At 41.8% G+C, this 21,857-nt stretch overlaps 1 protein-coding gene across 5 annotated transcripts in view; it reads left to right on the top strand.

The window, feature by feature from the left end:
* Nucleotides 1-21,857, top strand: part of slc20a2 (solute carrier family 20 member 2) — a 48,351-nt gene that overhangs the window by 13,157 nt on the left and 13,337 nt on the right. For 3 of the 5 annotated variants that reach the window (XR_008569942.1, XM_054772425.1, XM_054772424.1), the window contains exons 2-7: nucleotides 13,314-13,871; nucleotides 16,548-16,688; nucleotides 16,859-16,944; nucleotides 20,247-20,343; nucleotides 20,519-20,638; nucleotides 21,365-21,598. Coding sequence is in view for 4 of the 5 variants with exons in the window: in XM_054772425.1 (XP_054628400.1) it covers nucleotides 13,583-13,871; nucleotides 16,548-16,688; nucleotides 16,859-16,944; nucleotides 20,247-20,343; nucleotides 20,519-20,638; nucleotides 21,365-21,598 (967 nt within the window). In the remaining variant the exon portion in view is untranslated. Of the gene's footprint in view, nucleotides 1-4,659; nucleotides 4,902-7,688; nucleotides 8,018-13,313; nucleotides 13,872-16,547; nucleotides 16,689-16,858; nucleotides 16,945-20,246; nucleotides 20,344-20,518; nucleotides 20,639-21,364; nucleotides 21,599-21,857 lie in introns of those variants that run through there. The other 2 variants (XM_054772426.1, XM_054772427.1) reach the window with 2 other exon arrangements.

Raw genomic sequence — 21,857 nt, 5'->3', positions numbered from 1 at the left:
GCAAACAGCCTCTAGCAGAAGTTGTGAAATTCCCTTTGTTAATGTGATTGTCAAAAGTTCAGATTTTGTCTAATTCTGGCTGCACGTTTGTGAGCGACTCTTAAGTTTTCACCTTAAGAATAACAGTGCACCACTAATCCGCTGACTCACTGACTTGCGGACCTAATCCGACGAGCCTTGTGCGTCTGCCGCCACCACTGCTTCAAGAAGCCCTCGTGCGCCGAAGTTAAATGCAATGTTAATACGGACCGCGCGTCCGCGTCCGAGTAGGAAGGAAGCCATTGCTTCAGAGTGGCGGCCAAGCACAGGACCTCATGTACCCCCACCCAGCCTCGTCTCCCACTGTGTGCTCACAGCAGCAGGCCTAATCAAAGCGCCCCCTAATACTGTTAGCTGGGTCATGTGGTGAAAGCCACGATTAGGAGCAGGAGGGCACAGGCCAATAGATCCAGCTTAGTAGGGAACCTTCTCTCTCACTCGCTTACTTTTACTTTGTCTGTCTTTGGAGACACCAGAGTCGCCAGTGACTCTCTGTGTCTCTAAAACTATGCTCCACATAACAGTATGTTTATTCTTTTCCCCTAAAACTGTCCAAATGTCACATTGTAAACAATCATGTTCAAGATGACGCCTTGAATTAACAATACTAAAAATAACATTTTTGTTAATGTTTTTGAATGACATTCACTAGTGTACATTCACAGGCATCCACTTTTAGGTTTTAGGTTGGCCAAGAGTTGGACATGTATGAGTTGAGCACAAAGGTTTCCCACCTTCCATCTCTTGTAAAAAATCTCTAGTAAAAACTAAAAAAATAATAACAAACTAAAACTGCTTTGTGTGGTACACTTACTGTATGTATGGGAAGTGAGAAGTTGTACATATGTCTGATCTTTTTAAAGCGTGCCTTATTGCTCTCAAGGATCATGTTTCACTTGAGTGTGTTATGTAACCTGACAGCCATACGTTAACATTTGTAAAAGACATTTGGGAGTCCCACGTCATGAAGAAGTCATTGGCAGTTAAGCGTGGAAGTCAGGACGAGACAGAAGAGATTGACTCATTCCCATAAGCATTTCTTTGTTACTAATTAATGTTGCACCTCACCGTCTATACCCTTGCGTCCTCGGTGCTCTCTAATGCAGTCCACTTTGCCCCACTTCATATCGAGCCTTGCCAACCATAGATTACCAGTCTCGGCTCTGGAGAAGGAGGTCGGTATGTTGAACTTCCTGGTGCTCCTGTATTTGCAAGCCTGAAGCCAGATTAACATTTCTACAGTTTGCACACACAACCTACGGAGCGTTAACCGGGAGTGGGGGGTGGCAAGGAAGAAATGGGGGTGAAGGAATCAAGGTTTCCAGTTTTTACCGAAAAAAGCTGAATTATTGGTAGGTACTCATCTGGATTATGTCAGTCATCCTGTAAACAAGAGGACAATCCCAAAGGCAGCATCCTGTAATGTAGTAGTCACTTCCTCACTTCCACTTGTAGTCTCCTCTTTAAGGAGACTATTAGTTTGTGCTTCAGAACTTTGTGGCTTTATGGTTTGTGTGAGCCTGTGAGGGTGGCGTGTATATTTTATAACTGCATCCCTTTTAAATTAGTTGTTGAATTTCAAATTTGCCCAAACATGTCTGTTAAAAAACACCATATTAAGTGGAGCAAAATTCTAGAGTCATGCATAATTTTTGTCAGTTATTCCAAAGGCTTATTCAGTTAAATACAAGTGATTGCTCCCGTAGACCCAATCTCGTGTACCGTCTCGTCTCGTGAACAGAGTGTCTCGTGACACCCCTAATAGTTATATAAAATGTTTATTATTTATGTGGCTTAAATTATGTTCTCAACTTGAACAAATTGCATCTCAATTAGGCAAATAGACCCAATCTTTGATTGTGTGTGTTATTTGTAAATTTCTAACAAATTAAAAAGTTCAAGCTGCCTCCCGGCAACAGGGTTTGCTCTTCTTTAGTGAAGCGCCACACATTTTGACTTATCTTTGAGGCAAACCGGTTTTATCACTTCAAAGAGCCGACTTTAAGAGCCGATTTGTTCGCGACCGTTCATACATCACTACATTATAGGTTCCACCGTACCTTGTTTTTTTGCTGTCATGGTATCGCTGTTATTAGCGTCTCATTTTGGATAGTTTGAAACCAACAACACACACACTCCCATAGTGTCAGGACAGCAGAGTGTTATTCAAAACAATCAAAAGTGAGGAGTCACTTTGCCATTTCAGAGCGGGTGAGTCAAAGCCGTGCCGCAGTGAAACCAAAGAGAGCTGACCTTAAAACACTATTTTAACATAACTTACTCATCTCTCCAGGGCGATGGGGGGATTAATTGTTTGCTGTTGTAACATGGCTGGCATTGCTGGTTGTTGCTATGGCCGTAGGCACTGGTGCATTGTTTGGACACTTGATTGCACACTTTTAATCTCTCCTAACTTTAATTTCTGTTTATGTTTGGTTTGTATTTGTAACTGAACAACTCAGTTAAGGAAATCAACATTTGCCTGCCACTTCTCAAAACTGAACATGGTATTTTTTAAAGGGCAAATGGAGGTGTCGATCGAGGTAGAAGTGTGCTTCTGCCTCTGAATCTGCTTCTTGTTAGGATGGTGGGATTGTGCTGCAAGATGTTTTACTGTAGAGTGCTGACAATAAGATAGGATGATGATGCGCCACATGTCATTTCCAAAATAGTACATCAGACAAACTGCAATTTAATCTTCACGATAGCCTTGGCTTTTTTTGAAAGGTTTTGATAGTGAAGATCAATGAGCATTTTACATCCATAAAGATGCCAAGCAGCTTGTTTTTAATGGTATTGATAACACAGCAACAGTAACTCTTGAGTTTGCATAGAGTCATACGATGGTATTGCCAAATATAATCTTCTTAAATGTCTTAACGGGCCGTAATGGGAGACAGTGTTGATTTGGCTTGTTTTTTTTCACGTGACAATGTTTATGAACTTCAAACATTTGTAGAGGGCCCTAAATGTGGACTTTTTTTTTTTTTTTTTTTTTTAAATGGCAGCGTTATGTTTACCACCAATGGTTGGGATGCACATGTTTGTTTAATATGGGCCTGCATGCATGTCACAGTCAAAACAGTATTGTCGGAACACAATGATATAGTAATGTTTGTGCTTATAACAGGCTTTGATATTGTAGCTTTTCTGGTCAATGACCATTTTGAAAATGTTTAAGTTGACAATTGCAATGAAATATAGTGCTGCAAGGGTCTTTTGCATCCTTGCATTTGTTTTTGCATCTGCAAGAAAGCAACTATGCTATACATTTTAAAGGGTATCCGACAGATAGGTCATAATTATCTGTGTAGTCGTCCCTCGCTACATCGCGGTTCGGACATCCCTCCCTCACTCTATTGCGTTTAAAATTTTTTTTTAAATATAATTCATTAATGATCGCTGATTTGTGGTTGACTATGGCCTATTATTAGTCCAAAAATATGCATATTTAAACAATAGCCCAAATTAAGCATTTTCAAGCATAAAAATGGCTAAATGAACTAAAATACAAATACAGTATAAGACATTAAGACCACCAACTTGTGAATGTAGTATTCTACATCGGTTGGTAGGCATCAGTAATTGTTTGCGACCACCACTGACGCACCAGACTTGAACAACCTGCTTTTATTGCAGGTTTAAATTATCTCACCGGCACAATAATAAAAACATAATAACAACACGGGTTACTGTTGCGGCGATAGCCCAAAACAAGCTAAAACTCAACTTTGAACCCCCAGCGTCACTTCCTGGCCGCCACCGATTCTACTCCCCTACGAGGTAAACTGTCTAAAATGGCTAATTTTCTCAGATCATATCTACTTTATAGGATAATACAAATGTAAAGGTGACTAAATTGGTGTTATTTTGTGTCTACATGGTTCGAATGAGGTTAAAATGTATTTACAAGTTTGTAAACAGGTTTTCTATATCATAACTACAAAGCTATTCAATTTATAACGAAGGAATCCTACTTTGCGGAAATTCACTTTTCACAGTCGGGTCTGGAACCAATTAACCTCGATAGACGAGGAATTACTCTATAACTAAACATTGTAATTAAACTCATCTTCAAAACTCAGAGGAATTATGCCAATGTCAAAAAATTAGAAGAATCATAACACAAGAAGCATGATAAAACTGGAGTCAGATGTGTCAGTATATACTGTATGTGTGTACTGTACTAACAGATATATAGAAATGCAAATGGTATGTTAAGTTGTGTTCACTGCGTGATAATGGTGGTGCAGGGAAAAAACTTGACTAGAACTTGACGAGAGTTTGCAAATGCTAGGTTGTACAACTGTACAGATAACTGAAATTGTCACTAAAATGTTTTCAAAATTGTTGAAAAAGTGTCAATGGAGCACCAGCTGTGTTGAGACCACGTGAGAGACAGGTTGCATATTTCTGCCTGTGTGTGTGTGTGTGTGTGTGCGTGTGCTTGTTTTTATATGTCATTTGAGGTGGTGTTGAAACAGACATGCTCAATGCAGTCATGCATGCTGTTGTTGTCATTCTTTAACACCCCCCCTCCTCCTCTTGTACATGGAGCCTGACTGATCATAACACAGTGTGTGTGTGTGTGTGTGTGTGTGTGTGCTTGGCTCGTCGAAGGCAACAGCGCCCCCCCGCTGCGGAGCACAGAGTCAGAGGCAGCAGGTGCAGCTGACGCAAAGGCTTTCTAGCAGGCAGGGCCAGTTGGGGCACCGAGAGGGAGAGGAGCCACGGGAACTCCAGCAAACACTGAATCAGAACTCGCAGACACACTGGACAAATCAATGTGTGTTTAGAGAGAGAGAGACTGGACTGAAGCCAAACCACTCAGCATACAAAATACCTTTGCCTCAGTTATGAATGTAAGTAATATTTATATTGATTATATGGTTGAACTGATGCAGCATTTGTGTGCATGTACTGCAGGTCATGTCAAAGTTGTCATAAACGGTAAAATATAACCAAACCATTGTGCTAATTGTGATGTGGTGTGGAATGGGAAAGCAGCTTTGACAAGTTAGTTAATCATGTCTGCGGCTCTCACTGAGGCATTGAATAATTCCTTTGGCAATATTGTTAAGCATTAGTGAACCGGACTCTGCCTTTTTTGTCTTGAGAGTGACGACCCTGCTGTGACTCAGGACAAGGCTGGGTGGACGAAACACAGCAACATAAAGCTGCACTGTTTCCATTGTGTGATTGAAAGGAACAATTGTGGCAGAGATGGTGTGTGGTCATGTGCCAAGAGCCTCTGTAATCAAGACAATGTCGCTACATGGAGCAGCATCATTACCTCCTCCAAGGCAGCAAGGTCTTAATTACTGTTTGTTAGCAGAGTTATAGTAAAAATGTTAAACCCAGTATTTTCCATAATGTGTCAGTGACTGTTTGGAGATGAGTCCAATTAGGAGGTTGTTACTTGACTTACCTGCGATGATGTTTGTAGGGATGGGATGGGGTGGGAAAATGTCAGAACAATGCTAACTAATTTGGATTTTTTGTTAACCATTTTTTTTGTGGTCGTTGATGTCACCAAAAAAATGTGACTCGTCAATGTGAACGCAAAGCATCCGTAAGTGACAGCACCACGTCACACGCGTTCCCGTGTGTTTACAGCAAAAATTGCTGCAGTGTGTGCTCTCCTTAACGCGTTTGTGGCAATTTCAAGGATTTTGTGCAACAGGAGTCAATATTTTCTTTAAAAAAATGTTTCCACTTAGAAGATTAAGAAGAAACAGCACAAGAATTTCGGCTGTGGCAATTCGCAGAGAACTTGCTGCATCGTCTGTTCCAAGGAGCGTGTGGGTGGCAGGAGTGGTGGGACATTGCCGCTTCACTAACACTGTTTAAAAATAAGACAAGAACTTTTGCCTACATTGGTGAGTACCTTTTTAGCCAAGTCTCGCACAGTAAACCATGCCTTTCCATGATGTATAGGTCGGATATATGCCACCTGACTGTTCAGACTACATATTGGATTTATATATACATATGAACGAGGCCGCATTCGTCAGTCGCATTTGAAAAAATGGGAATTGTATTGGTCACACCGACACAGAAAAATCAGATAGAGGTCACATATGAGCAAAAAAATTAGAATTAACCTGCAGTTTTAACGTTGCCATAGTGCGATCAACAACACAAACAGCACAACTCTGACGACTGCCCTGTGAGATCAAAAGAAAATGTAAAACATTACAGCTTACAGCAGCAGGAAATTTTGATGGAAACAATGTTTTGTTTTTAGTGAGTAAGAGCGCAGATGGTGCACGGGCAAAGGGGTGCTAAAGAATAGGGATTAAAAAAACCTAAGAATTTGAAAAATGGCAAACAATTAATGATACGAACAGCCTTCTGGAGCGCAGCTCGTTTGCTATTTGCAGATGATGTGGTCCTGACGACCTCATCGGGCTGCGACCTTCAGCGTTTACTGGGGTGGTTTGCATCTGAGTGTGAAGCTTCTGGGATGAGACTCAGCACCTCCAAATCTGAGGCCATGGTTCTCAGTCTGAAAAAGGTGGATTGTTCTCTCCGGGTTGGGAATAAGGTCCTGCCCCAGGTGGAGGACTTCAAGTATCTCGGGGTCTTGTTCACGAGTGAGGGAAGGTTGGAGCGTGAGGTCGATAGGCGGATCGGCGCAGTGTCTGCAGTAATGCGGTCGCTGTACCGGACTGTCGTGGTGAAGAGAAAGCTGAGATGGAAGGCAAAACTCTCAATTTACCGATGCATCTATGTTCCCACCCTCACCTATGGTCATGAGCTTTGGGTGGTGGCCGAAAGAATGAGATCACGGATACAAGCGGCTGAAATGAGTTTCCTCCGTAGGGTAGCTGGACTCACCCTAACAGATAGGGTGAGGAGCTCAGAGTAGAGCCGCTGCTCCTTCACAGAGGAGCCACTTGAGGTGGCTCGGGCATCTAGTCCGGATGCCTCCCGGACGCCTCCCTGGTGAGGTGCTTCGGGCATGCCCAGCCAGGAGAAGGCCCCAGCACGACCTGGGACACGCTGGAGGGATTATGTCTCACAGCTGGCCTGGGAACGCTTTGGTGTCCTACCGGTGGAGCTGGAGGAGGTGGCCGGGGATCGGAAAGTGTGGGCTTCCCTACTGAGACTGCTGCCCCCACGACCCGGACCTGGAATAAGCTGAGGAAAATGGATGGATGGAAAATTGTCACATGTTGAGTTTTCCCATTAAATAAATAGCATCCACTTTGTGGTTTAGGTAAGTTAACGCCCAAGCTGTAGTTAGAGTATTTCTGGTTGTTTCGGTCAACAGGGCCTTTGGTAGTTGCACCAAAGTGGTACACGGGACTCAGTTCAGATACCATCAACCATTGATTCCACACTCTCAACTTAATCGCTAAGCTCATCCCTACTACTGGGTGCTATAATTGTATTTTGTCAGTGTTTGTGTCCTATGAGAGATTCAAAATGCATCCTTCCAATTGATCCACCTTTTATTTCTGAGAAGGAAAAGTTGTGGATTTGAATGTCCTTGATGGAGCAAATGGTCACAAACACCCACAAAAATCACCTGTCTTGTTTCCGCTGCTCTGTCATCATTGGCTGCCTCCTCCTTTCCTGTCCGTCCTCTCTGCACGCCGACAGCCACTCATTGGCCAGTGTGTGTTCTCAGGGTTGGATATTATCATTTGAAGAGGCTGTCTAGACTCTCTTCTGTTCTGCCGTTCAGCTTCTCCTGCAACACCGTCACAACCTGCTGAAGTCTCACTCTGCCTGTCCTCCTCTCTCCTGCTTCCATTCACTCCTCCTGTCATCAGCTTGTTCTCCTCCACTCTCTACTCATCTCCTTTCCTGTCAGTCACATGCTCTGCCTCGTTTTTGATTTTCATCTTGCTAGCTTACCCCTCCTGGCCCCTCCCCACCTACCACCCCCTGTGGCTATCTTCCTCCGAAGTGCTGCTGCTGTTTTGTCTTTATCTGCGACACTTTCTCACAGATGTGTGGACACGTGAAGGTGAGTGGAGCTGACTTTCAGGATTCCTCACTCACGCTCTCTTTTCACCGCATCTCTGTCATAACTTATTGAGCCATCCGCAGACAGCCTGTGTGCCCGTGTATATCAGGTGTTTTAGAATGTTTATCCCATGCTGCATGTGACTTCCGACTCTGGTCCTTTCACAGTGTGAATGAGGGGTGGACGGTGCTGCCGCACGTCAATGCGGGGCAGCGCTCGTGACACAGTGTTTTGTACCCGACTGTAGTGGTGGTGCTGCAGTGGCATCTCGGGCAGATTAATGAACATTGTGCTGCAAACAGTGAAAGGAGGGGAACACATTGTTTGCACGTTGGTGGTGCACGCTTCCAGAGGCTGACGGTGTCGCTGCTTAACATGCTCGTCTGTGGTTGGGAAAATGTTCTGCTTGTCTGGTTTTTACCCTTATTATGTGTTTGCTACCTGGCACATACAGAAATAAACTGTCTGCCAAAAATAATTCTTAAGAGCTTGTTGCCTCAAATGTCACGTTACAGTGTTTTTATTCATGTTTTCAGGTCAGGGTAACAGGTTGTTAGGGCTTTTTTATACTCTCATGCAGAAAATGCACATTTGAGTCATCATTCTTTCAGACTTACAATTTACACAGGATGAAGACTACCTACTTGTTTACATTTAAACACAAATGCGTCAAAAACCACTTTCTATTTTATCTACTTTTTTACTTGTATTGTACAGTATGGTTTGGTAACTTAGCATGGAAAGGCTCAAAATAGCCATTGGTAGTGTAGTCCAGGGTGTAGTTGGATGATTTACCCTGCAAAATTTCTGACGTTACAATTGTTGCAGTCTGGATTGCATCCAGAAAGCACAGAGAGAGGCTACATTTTCGGTAAATGACTATGAACTCTACACATATTGTACATGATTATGCACCGCAAATATCTAAGCGATGATTGCAGGATAATTCTGCCTTGCATTTTTTTAACCTGTGCCGCACCCAAATAGGGAAGTTTATGTTGTGTAAACATGAACTTTGCCAGGATCAGCACCTCGGACAGTGGAGGTAGGTTATAGAAGATATTTACACTGTGTTGATTGACACTGTTACAAATGTCTTCATGAAACAATATGTTTATCACAGTGGTTGTAGTTGGCTGTAGTGAAGAACTGCACTGCATCATATTGAGATCTCACTAGATTTGTCATCTGTGCCTTATGTTTTGGCTTGGCTATTCTGCTAATTCTGAAATTTTTATATTTTTCTTTTTCAGCTGCTTGACGATTGCTGAACGATTCATGTTTGCGTTTTAACATCAGTGCTTCTCTGTGCCTTCTTAAACAAGTTAGTCTTTGCTATTTACTGCTCCTTCTGCAGAAGGAATGCCTGATTCTATTTTGCTGAGGTAGACGATATTTAGTTAGCTTGTTTCTCAGTTCTCCGTGTAAAGGTTTAGTTAGATATAAGGAAACACATGGCCTTCATGTATGTAGTATTATTTAAATGATTTGTTTCAACTCAAAAGTATCATTTTTAAATTAAAGGTATTTGGTACAGCTGTACCTGCCTCATTTTCTGCTATGCATACTTAGAAGTTAGAACCATATAAAACAAAAACAGCACCTTGTAAAAAAAAAATAAATAAATAAAAAGAATAAAAAATACACATTTCAATTCAACATGGCAATAACGATAATCACACAATTCATCGTTAGCTCTGTTCAGAGTCGATTATATTTCAATCAAACTAGGTAGTTTTCATTATTTCCACAGTTCCTGTACACATCCCGTTTGCTATCAAACATTACAATTATAACATTAAACAAAAACAATTATCAAAGTGACAATACAGCCGTTTTTAAAGCAACACTTTAAAAACTTAAACAAGAAGATTTTTCAATTTATCATAAAATAATAGCAATAAGTGTAGAAAACAAATTTCCGCAGCAGAGTCCAGGGCGTGCATGGCCGAATTGACATTTTTATGGTTTTGCATGGAACTAGCCACTACAAATGCAATGAGGACTTATTGTGTATATATAAGGAGCATAACGAGATACTCAGTTCATGAGACGATACACGAGATTGGGTTTATGAGACGAGACAAGATTTTATTATTTCTGACAAAAGGGCTCACTCCGTTCATGCCGTTGTCCTATGAAACACACGCGCCAAGGTGCTGAAACCAATGCAGTGAATCCTCTTGCTGTCTGTTTGGAGACGAGAGGCAAGGAAAACAGACATACATGCCAATGGCACTATATTAAGACTGGCAAAAATATCTAGTTAATTTTCATTTATTGTGTGATTAACAAATGAATTTATTAACCTCTAGTGCCTAGACGCCTAGTGCCCACGAGACTTTTTTTTCTGAATGAAAAATCTTGTCACGTTTTAATCCCGTGAGATCTTGTGACACCCCTAATGTACAGTATATGCATCTTAAGTCATTTTATTTATTTATTATTTTAAGAGTTATTTTATCTGGAATTTGGATAACAGCAGTTTTGTATGCCGCTTGAGACGCTGTCTTACGTCAGCCACAACAGGAGCCGCTAATTGCTTCTGCCTGCGGTGATTTCATCTTTGCCGCAGAGGAGCATCAATGAATTAAGAGGTTTTTGATGTCCTCTGACCGATGTCATTTGATATCTACCGGGTGACGTTTGTGACTTGGATCACGGTATTGTTCAATTCATATTATGTATCGAACCGAGTCCACTGTACCGAATGGTTCAATACAGAGACATGTAGTATTGCACCCCTAGTGTTCATCTACAAGTATTACATTTTGGAGGAATGCCAAGCAGCAGGCATGTATTTGTTTATATATGGTAGTCTGGTTAATGTCCTTAGTAGCTGACAGTTTTAAGTAAGTGGTGAACCAAAGTTTTGACCTCCATTATCTTCAAAGGGTGTGTAAAACATAGTAAATTACAGAAAAAAGCAACAGATTGTGCACAGGAGGGATGGATTTAGAGTCTCAGCAATGACCAACTAAAGCCGTTTTGTGTGACCTCTGGTTGTCATTTGTTCTCCACTGTAAACACGTGCATTTTTAGACCCATTTCCTCAGGCTCTTAGCCTACAAAAACTCAATAGTTCGAATGCCACGAAGGCCGTTTCCCTTCCTGGATTAACATTACTTTTCCCAAAATGTGCTCATTATAATGGCTTACTCATCTAATGCTGCTATAAATTAGTTTTAATGTGCACAACAATTTGAAATGATTTAGAGCTGTAGATGAAAGGTAAAAATAATAGTAATAATAGTCAGGACACCCCCTACCTGTGTTTCCTGTGCTATTATTTTTCTGACAAAAGGTGGCATGGTGGTGCTATCATTAAACATCCTAGTATGTGCCAGAAAACACCCACTGTAACTTTAGGGTGCCAAATCATTATGAAATGTGGTACACACCTTAGGGGCTGACAATTACATGTTGGTAAAGTTACAGCAAAACTCTTTGGAAAACATGGCTGCCTCAAACAAAACATTGTTGCAGGGTGGGATTTTGTTACTAATATTGGTACTAATTGTTATTAATACAGGTGATTAAGACAACAATGGCTATGGTGGCTTTTTTTTAGAATATTTCATATCTCTTCTTCAAGAATGACCTGAATGCAGCACCCACTAATGCCAAATTCAGAGTCAAGCCTTCATCCATGTGGCATAAACAGTACAATTTAAAAATAAATAAATAAACGCAGTCACATTGGCCGAGGCGGCCTCTGTGCTGTGCTAATGCAATTTCCATCCAGACTCGCTATGTTCAATATCACATGACTTTAAATGTATTTGCATGATTGGCTGCAGAATGTATGGATGGAACAGCTGCTAGTATGAAAAACAAGGTCAAATGTGTGCAGGCAAGAAGAAACCTGCCTCAGGAATGTTGCATGTTTAAAAGCAATCGTCTACAGATGCGAGGACAGAGGGACATCCAGGGAGATGCAGCAAGTTGTCAGGATGCACAGGTCTGCATAACCCAATAGAGATAGAAATGTTGCTTAAGTCTGGTATTTCCTTGCCTGGTGGGAGCGACAGGATTCTGTCCTTCATGATCGTTTAGCAGGAAGTGTTGTAACTTTCCAATGGGAGCTAAGGGCTGTAATACTTTGTGAATTATTAACTTGATGTGGTAACCATTTAGTGGCTATCATCTTGGCAGACAAGCATCTTATGGCCCAACACTGCAGATGGTTACTTGTCACAGATGCCTCAGTGGAAAAGGTGATAATAGTTATCTTTTCACCGGGATAAGTGGCATATCATATAATTTGCAGCCTTTTTAGAGACATGACAGCAAAGCCTGAGCTCCTTTTTATAGCTGGCTACACCCCGGGAGGCTAATTTTAACTAAGGAATTAAATAACAGTTGTGCATCACTCCAAGATGACACATAACGATCCAGTGTGGTTTGACCATGACCTAATCAAAAACAATTAAGCTTTTTATGTGGCTATTGTGGTCCAATAGGGGATAAGGAATAGTGTGTGACCTCAATATTTCCAGATGGAGCTGCTCATGATGAACACAGCTCATGCTGAGCTAATCGACATGTTTATATGGAAGTCTGCCTGTGAACAATTGGCATAACCATTGAAGGCAATGGTGCATTCGCCTCCTGATGCAAGCAGCAGTATGTTTTTTTCTAATTATACCTCACAATAACGGCATTAAAGTTGGCTGTTATGTCTGCTAAGGAGAAAACCATCTATGGCATTGACTAAGCATTCCCTTAATAATCATTTTGCCAATCAGTCGTCAAGAATTCCACTAATTGTGTGGAGTTAATTGTTTAGTAATGGTGTCTTGAAACAATTGAGGCAAACCGGAGTGCACTACTTGGCCAACCAGCGCTGTTAAATCAGTCTCAACTAGTTAATGGCCCAAAGAACAACAACATGGCTTTCACTATGGGAAGTTACATCCATGCAGAGCTCCACTACAGTGGAAAAAATACAAACATTTTTTCCTGTGGTTGTCGGATTAAAAAAAAAAAAAATTCTGACATTCTGATCCTCAGAAGATGGAGGGCATGTCTTGTTCGTCACCCACTATTAGTTACCTACAAGACATAATTGACCGCAACGCAGAATTTTTCAAAAAACAACCCTAAGCGTTTTTCCATAAAGCAAGTTATGCATCACTATTCACACTGACTCCTTTTTAAATGCATACCTCACTTCCCTCCTCTTTATATGACATTTTCTGAGGAAATCACAAGGCATTGTTGTCAGATGTGGGCTGATGCTGTTGAAAAAGAAGTCATGATTCACTCATTCTGATTTTTCTTTTTTCTTCTGCAGGTGAGGGAAGGTGTGGACAAACTGCCTCACATTAAACTATGGAATGCTCTCTGAACTCACCATCACTAGTCTCCAATCTTTGGACTCAACTCCAAGAGCTTAGTTAGCAACTGTGCTCCTCCCCTCCAACTCTTTCCGACCAGGGGACGAAGAAAAGGAGTGGGCCTACCTAAGTGCTTCACGCACGCGCGCAAAAACACAGCGCAGTTCACTTTTTTTTAATTTAAAGGTTTTGTCGTTCTTGTGTGTGTGAGGAACACCATATCAACATGGATCTGGAATCGTACCTGTGGATGGTCATTTTTGGCTTTATCATCGCCTTTGTTTTGGCTTTTTCTGTTGGTGCCAATGACGTGGCCAATTCCTTTGGCACAGCGGTGGGGTCTGGTGTAGTCACACTGAAGCAGGCCTGCATCCTTGCCTCCATCTTTGAGACACTGGGCTCCATGCTGCTGGGGGCCAAAGTGGGCGAGACCATTCGCAAAGGCATTATCGATGTCAGCCTGTACAACGACACGGTGCCTGTGCTCATGGCGGGGGAGGTCAGCGCCATGGTTGGTAAGTTACATAAGGTGCACAATTAATCATTTTAGTCCTCTTGGGCCAGACATTATTTGGCTCCAGTCTGCTGAGTCTTTACTGTAGAGGGTTTTGTGTGTGTGCTGCAACCAATCTTTACACATTTTCTGACAAATATACCACATATTTGCACTGTTATTAAACCCCAAAGTTTGACCCCATAAGGATTGATTTAATTTCTCATACAATTCTACAAAACTATCCCACTTTAAGGTGTTTAGCCAAAACATGGTACACAGCTTTATGGGACTGAAAAGCACATGTCTGTCAAATTTAAGCTAGATTGGTTGAAAAACATGACCTTCATCAACCAAAACGTCTTTGCAAGGGCATGGTCAGGCAACTAAGGGCTATATTCTCCCATGTGCGTAAGTGAGGGAAAAGCTGAGCAGATTCTGGCTGTGTGGGATTCTCCCCCTCTACGCAAGTCTGTCACTACACACCTTCATTCCGCACTCTAAGTGGCGAAACCCTAAATTGTGGCCGTATCCTATCAAAGCTGGCCTTCCGTGTATTCTGCCATCGACTGTCTTCCTGATTTACAATAAACGGCCCATGTTACATTTGTATAATGGAGTAGGGGAGCTACTTCCAGACAAAATTGTTAACGAAAATAGAAAATAAAAAATACAGTGTCTATATATAGTGTCAATAAGATAATATAAAAAGGACGAGGAGGTGATCGAGGTGATCAATCAACAGTTGCTTTATTGAACAAAACATGTTGCTGTGGACCACAACCACACCACAAGGATCAGCAAGAACGTAGCAGGCAGAATAACAGAAAAATGGAGCCACCGTCAAACTATCAACTGTCACTCTCTCTCTCACATACACACACACACACAAGCCCCCCCTTAGAGTGAGCGGAATTAGTGTGCCAACACCCTCCTCCTATTGGTTCCTTACACTAAGCCTGGGCGGAGTAGTGGTATAATCCTCTCCTGCCATTAGCACCTCCGATAAAAGGGAAGTGTCGCTCCCTGAGTTGGGTATGAATGACTCTGATACTGGCTCGTTAGCATCTATTGTTCTGGCTCGGCCCTGGCTCCACCTCAGTTGCAAGACTAAGAGCTGTGGGTTTTGGTCTCAGTAACCTGCTGAACACAGGGTCCAAATCAAACCTCAAACCACCATTCCGATTCAATGATGGGTTCTGTTGTTTGACAAAAATAGCTTCCTTTACTCCTCTTTCAAACCATCTATTTTCTTTGGCCAAAATCTTGACATCGCTGTCCTGAAAAGAGTGATTGGTTGCTTTAAGGTATAGATGTACTGCTGATTGAGGACCACTAGAATTGGCCCTGCGATGTTGATAAAGCTTTTTTTGGAGCATTTGCTTAGTTTCCCCAATGTAGTGCTCTTTGCATTCCTCATCTTTACAGTGGATGGAATAGACCACATTGCTCTGAAACAGAGCAATGTGGTCTATCTCGATGGACAACTCCTGTACGACTGAGAGCCTACACAGACGTGTATATATTTTTATATACAGTCAAACCTGTCTTAGCGGCCACCTTTATAGAACGGCCACCTGCCTGTAGCAGCCACTGAAAAATCCCCTGCAGCAAATTTACATGTTATGGACCCTGTGTATAGCAGTCACCTGTCCAACGCGGCCAGCGGCCACCCATTTTGTCTCCCTTGGTCAATATCTGACTGCATATAGCGGCCAAATTACCAACTCAAGTAGAAGCTTCATGCACGAAAAAGTTTGGTTTGTCAATCAATGAAGCCGTCGTGTGTAGACTTTAATTACTGAGTCCTAGGTCAGTCACAATCATTCACAAGATCCACACAAACTGTCAGTTGTTCCACATAAAAAAGCAGTCTTCTTTTGAGCTTGCTATTTCCTGGTCAAACATGTAACTTTAAGAGCATTTGCACCAAAACATTACCGCTAATTAGGCTGGGAACAGGACGTGCTCCCAACGACGCTACAATAAAAAAAAAAAACATACGCTAGCATGCATGCGGCAGCGGGAGCAAAACTGAGTTGGGTTGTACTTAATTGAAGTATTTTAGAATGTACTCACGTTATTTTTCATCAATCCTCATCCACAAATCCATCAAAGTCCTCATCTTCTGTATTCGACACAAACAAAGCCGTCTTCTTTTCCGTTCGCTACTAGTCTGTTAACTTGTCAGTGTTATTCAGCTCCGAAGCAAAGAAGGTTGAAAGTTTGCCTCCTTTGTCAATGAATCACAGAAGCCCGCCTTCATTCACAGCTGACATGCGGTGGGTCTGCTTTACAGGCGGTGAGTGTGTCAGGAGTCTGGATGGGAGAATACATACAAATAAGGAAAACACGCTCAACTCCAAGCGCCTACAAAAACACTTCAGCGAAAACAGGGGAATAGGGCCCTAATAGGGCAAAGCACAACACAAAGAGGACAACAAAAATGTCATTTACAATGATGTGAAAAAATTAAGGCAGTGTGGCTGCAATTCATTCAGTTATTTTTGTGGTCACAGATCAGGAACTAGCCAAAGCCAAGTGTCCACCTGTCACATTGTATGTTGTGTCATATGATCAGCACCGCACCCAAACGGATGAATGGCTTTTTGTGTCTTAAAATAGTGGACGAGTAAACGTGTCCATTTGTTTTGGTTCTGCTCATAAATTCATGAAAGATGACATGTTTTGTCTACAGGCTCGGCAGTGTGGCAGCTCATCGCCTCCTTCCTCAAACTGCCCATTTCCGGAACGCACTGCATTGTGGGAGCCACCATTGGCTTCTCCATGGTTGCCATCGGCACCAAGGGTGTCCAGTGGATGCAGCTGGTTAAGATTGGTAATGCTGTGAAACTCTGTGGGAAGAGAAGAATGTTTCTTAAGTGATCATACATAATTATTTGACACAAAGTTCACATGGGCTGACTGGAGAATCTAATGCAAGTTGCTATGATATAAAAAGCTTATTAGTTGATTTCCACTCTTCTGATCACTTCTCTCTGTCTGCAGTGGCGTCGTGGTTCATCTCCCCCTTGCTGTCTGGTCTTATGTCTGGAATCCTCTTCATTCTCATCAGGAACACCATCCTCAATAAGGTGGGTTTGTGTCATTTCATCTGCTCATTGATATGCTACGGTACACTTTGTGGTCTTTGCTTATTGAGTTGGATTGCCTTTGGTTGGAAGCTGTTATTTCCATAAAAGTTGCAATGTGTGTGGTTTTAAGATACTGTTTTAAGCTGTCAGCATGTGGAACTACTTGGTGGTTAAATTGGGGGGAAAAAAGTAAAGACACAGACACACACGTGTCCACACAAACTTGTCTGAAAAGCTTCAGCACTGATAAAATCCATTTGATTTGGCAACACCGGCGCATCTCGTGTTACATAACAGGCAATCTCTGGCAGACGCGGAAGGAAAACGTGTGGCAGATCATCATAAGGTCATGAACGCAAAATGGATGACTCACAGGATGAGTCGTCCAATCAGAGGAGGCCTGTGTTTCTGCACAGTCTGTGCGGGTCGTCAAATAGGGAAATATTTGTTAATATTTAAGGCTTATATTTGAGTTGCAGGTCATTTATCAGACTTCTCAAGAGTGCGCACACATCTTGCAAGAGTGAATAGTTTGACGCCATTACCTGTTATCACAATTTCACAACTTGAATATAACCTAGTCACTAGTTCCGTTCAATTTGCACATGCTTTTGCAATTCATTGCCGTGAGGGGTGCCCATTTGGCACCATCTGTAAGAACACCAAGCACAGTGGTTCAGTACATAAATGACATACTGTAGCGACAGTCATATGTTGATTGGTCAACAAACTATCCTGTTTAAATAAACATTGATTGACATGCCAAGAGGAATGAACATAATTTAATGTCCTTTTTTGCCTAAATGAACTGGTAGTTTACTGTAGCTTGATGATGTCATTCTGTTTGGGAAGCTATCACTGTACTCCAAAAGAAATATGGCTTAACATAGGAGCTTAACCATTATTACGATTATGGAAAACACAATATCTTTTTCAATTGTTTAATTAACAGGCAGGAATAGGTGCATTTTGTATATGTCATGACCCGCTGCAACACTGCTGTGTTTGCATGTGACTGTACATGCAGAGACAGAACAGCAGCTCTGTGTTTCAACAGTAACAGTGAGCTAAAATAGTCTAACCGGCAGCAATATCACGCGACTGTTTGCTAAACAACACTGACATCGGAGAAGCTTCTCTTCAGCTGATCTGACTCAGCAGGGGTAGAGTTCAGCGGCTGTTGCCATGGTGATGCCATGGCTTAGTTCACATAGGGATTGGTACTAGTCCGCTAGTGGGCCTCGACTGTTGTCTAAACGGGTAATATAATTTTTTCTAATGTTAGAAATGATTCTGTCCTGGTGACATTGCATAGTTTTTGAGTCAGTTTTATAAGGACTACAATGGCACTTAGTGCAGATAGATCATTTGTAAGTTAGTTGGCTACTTACTGGTTCATCAAAATTGACAAAAGTTACATGTTGTATGTAGAATTCCCCATTACATAATTTATTTGTTGTTGAACACAGTCAATAATCTTGACTGACTATTGCCCCTTTTCAACAGCACAGTATCTACTCTGGATGCTTTTTAATGATCAAAAGCAGGTACTACAGAATACTACGAAGCACCATTTCTAGTGTCTGGTTAGACGGGGTTCAAACCACAGCAAGCTGATACCATACTGTATGGATGATGTAAATCACTGCTGGTTAGGCTTGCCACGATAATCAATAAATCAATTAACCGCACGATAAGTAAAAACAAACTCGATAATTTTGCCGACCACGATATACTGACATGTGCATGCATGTTTCATTTCCTCCCCTCTCTCTCTACCAAACAGGTCATTGTGACGGGAAGGAACGTTTGTGTGGGGAAGTATTTCCCTGGTGGACCACTCAGTCGTGGCGGAAAGCCATCACAAACACTAACCCCCTCCTGAGCTAAACATATTGATACAGCAGCGAAAGTTGGCGGGAAAAACTCCTCTTATGGAGCGTGAATGGAAGCTTGCTGTGTTAACTTAGTTTAGCAGAGCATGCTAGTGCGACTGTGTGTGTGCGACTCAGGCTTTTTGTGTGTGTTTACACAGTGTTTTCTTTTACCGCTTGTTAATGTAATGTGATGTTGTGCAAGTTATCAGTGAAATAAGGCGAGAGGCACATCTATTCCTGCTCCCAGCTCATCTTAACCGTCAACAGACATTCTCAACACATACAATACACTTCTGGCCTTCAAAATAAGAGCACCATAACCTGTCTAATTGTGCAAACAATCTAAGGGTGTCAAAAAAAATTGTACATTACAATTGGAATTGCATTGGTGTCTACGTCTTCCTTAACCACAAGCACAGACATTAGAATTTGTTGAGGATTTTGTAGAAATGTTTGCAGTGGTGACATCCCATTAGAAAAGTTAGCCAAGCTACATCCACTTCACGTCTGAATTACTGGGCAAATGATCTATTGCATCAAGGAAGTGTACAGTATATGCAAATGAGCTGACGCCTGCTTCGACACAATGTGAACTTGAGTATTTCCGAGTTATTTCTGCATTTTTTTGTCAATATTCAGACAATAACAAAAGTGACAAAATCAGAAATATTGTAATTTTTATTTAAGTGCAATTTTTGCTAAAAGGGACTTAGAGTCCATTTTATTTTCATTGGGGTTTTTTGTAATGCTTGTTTGATTTATTTTATTTAAAAGCTCTTCCCATTCCAATTAAAATGTTAAATACTCTTGGGAAATGAAAGTTTATTGCTTTTGATACGATGTACTTGCATTATCATGCTATATATTATCATTACATTGATGAAAAAATGGTCTCAAAATAATGTTGACAGTAATGTCAGTAATCGGTAAGAATTTGTAGGACAATTAATCGTCCAGCAAAGTGTTTTATCGTGACACGGCTACTTCAGGTCATCTCTGCGTCATTATAACCTTTGGTTATATATGGTTACAAATGACAAAAATAAACAGAGATGAATGTTATGTTACACTGGTGCTGTGCCTTAGCTGTGGACACTCCAGTATTATACTGCACAGTCTCTACTTTGCTGCAACAGCCCGTTGTCATGTTGCCCTCAGTCTCCTCTTGGATAGAATGCATCTACTGGCCGACAGCCCCATGCTGAGATGTAAATACAGGAGTCTCTTGTGTTGTCCTCCTTCATTGTTGTTTATCAGCATGTGTCAATGCGGCTTGGTTTGTGCAGTTGCCTGCAGCACTATGCAGGGGACAAGTTATATGACTATGCTTCCCAAAGTTTTGTTGCCCCAAGTTTTGTCTAAAACACATAATTATAGCATATCATCTGATCAGAAACTGTGCTCTCTCTGTCTTTCTCTGTGTAGGAAGATTCTGTTCCCAATGGCCTGCGAGCGCTGCCCCTGTTCTACGCTTCCACCATTGGGATCAACACCTTCTCCATCATGTACACTGGAGCACCACGTAAGAATAGCATTATGCATTTAGTGTCACACCAATGTATGATCAAATTATCACGTCACTCATAAGAGGTGATGCTGCCACTGTAAAATTCCTACTGCAGGTGTGACAAAAGTATTGGTAGATTAAGATACTTGTATGTTGACGATATGTTCTTTTCTTCGCTATCATGTTGCAGTGCTCGGGCTAGAGATGCTCCCGGTGTGGGCAATCTTTCTCATCACCCTTGCCGGAGCGTTGGTGTGTGCGGCTCTGGTTTGGATCTTCGTGTGTCCATGGATGAGGAGGAAAATAGCAAGTATGTATGCCAACACACTATCATGACTCCTGCCATCGGGATTTTTCAAACCATTGCTCACATTAAGGGTAATTGTCTCTGTCCTTCTCTCTCTAAGAGATGCAGATTTTTTTATATTGTATATTTTGAAAGTAAACCAAATTGTATTTTTTAACTTCATTTGTCTGTTCAAGCTATGATTATCAATCTACTACTACAATTAACGTAAAGAGCAGCACTTGTGCACTTCAAGTTCAGAATTTGTGACTAGTTATGAACCCTGCACATGAGGTCAAGTGGACCTGTCGACAAACACATTGTGACCTGCATACCTGGAACGATTATAGGTGTTGTTAACACTCTTAGCTTGATCATTATTACATCCGTCTAAAACAAAGTGGTTAATGGCTGAAGTTGTGTTTGGATTGGGGGATGTTTTTTGAACTGGATGGAGTGACTACTTTTGGGGGGGGGGATAGCTCCAGCGGAATTAGTTGGCTTTGAACCAGCTGGTGGCTGAACTTGTGTTTTGTTTCTTCAGCGGAATGCCGCTACATAGTTTTCCAACACGAGGCCAACTATTGCAGTTTGAGTTCAGCTCCAGTAAAAGCTGACAGAGAGGCAGCCACCATATCTAGTTTTACATTTACTGAGGAAAAAAAACAGTGTGCCATCTTTTATGGAGTCTAATTAAGTGAAAAATGTCTTTTCATCTTTCAGCCTTTTAACTCTCCTCCCTTTCTACAGGTCGTCTAAAGCAGGAGCAGGCCTTGTCCAGGATTTCTGACGAAAGCCTGGACAAGATTCCTGAAGAGGAAGAGGAAGGCCCCGTCTTTAAAGAGCTTCCCGGGGCGAAGGGCACAGATGAAGCTGTGCTGCCTCTCACTGGAGGCAACAGTGAAAGGAACACGCGCACCTCCAACAGCGAGCTCACCAACCTGGCCAACGGAGGGACTGTCATGCCCAATGGCCGAGTTTATGGTAAAACATTTATTTAGTAACTTTGCCATGTTGCTCTGTAGGTGCAAATACATACCTTTGGTCTAACAGTATAGTCCAGGGCTCTTTAAAAGCGTGAGGGGAGTAACCCTGAGAGGTGCCATAAGACTTGAGGGGAGGTGCAGCAGCTTGGGAAAAATATCAAATAATAATGCTTAGCCAACTTAATTTATGTGAAATGACAGTGGTTATAGCAAATGAATTGATTTTGAGTTTCTACGTTGAGAGAGTTAACAGAGTC

This window comes from Dunckerocampus dactyliophorus, chromosome 4, assembly GCF_027744805.1.
Source record: "Dunckerocampus dactyliophorus isolate RoL2022-P2 chromosome 4, RoL_Ddac_1.1, whole genome shotgun sequence".
Taxonomy (NCBI): Eukaryota; Metazoa; Chordata; class Actinopteri; order Syngnathiformes; family Syngnathidae; genus Dunckerocampus; species Dunckerocampus dactyliophorus.
Note: the sequence above shows the minus strand (reverse complement) of the source record. Positions and strands in the feature narration are given on the sequence as shown.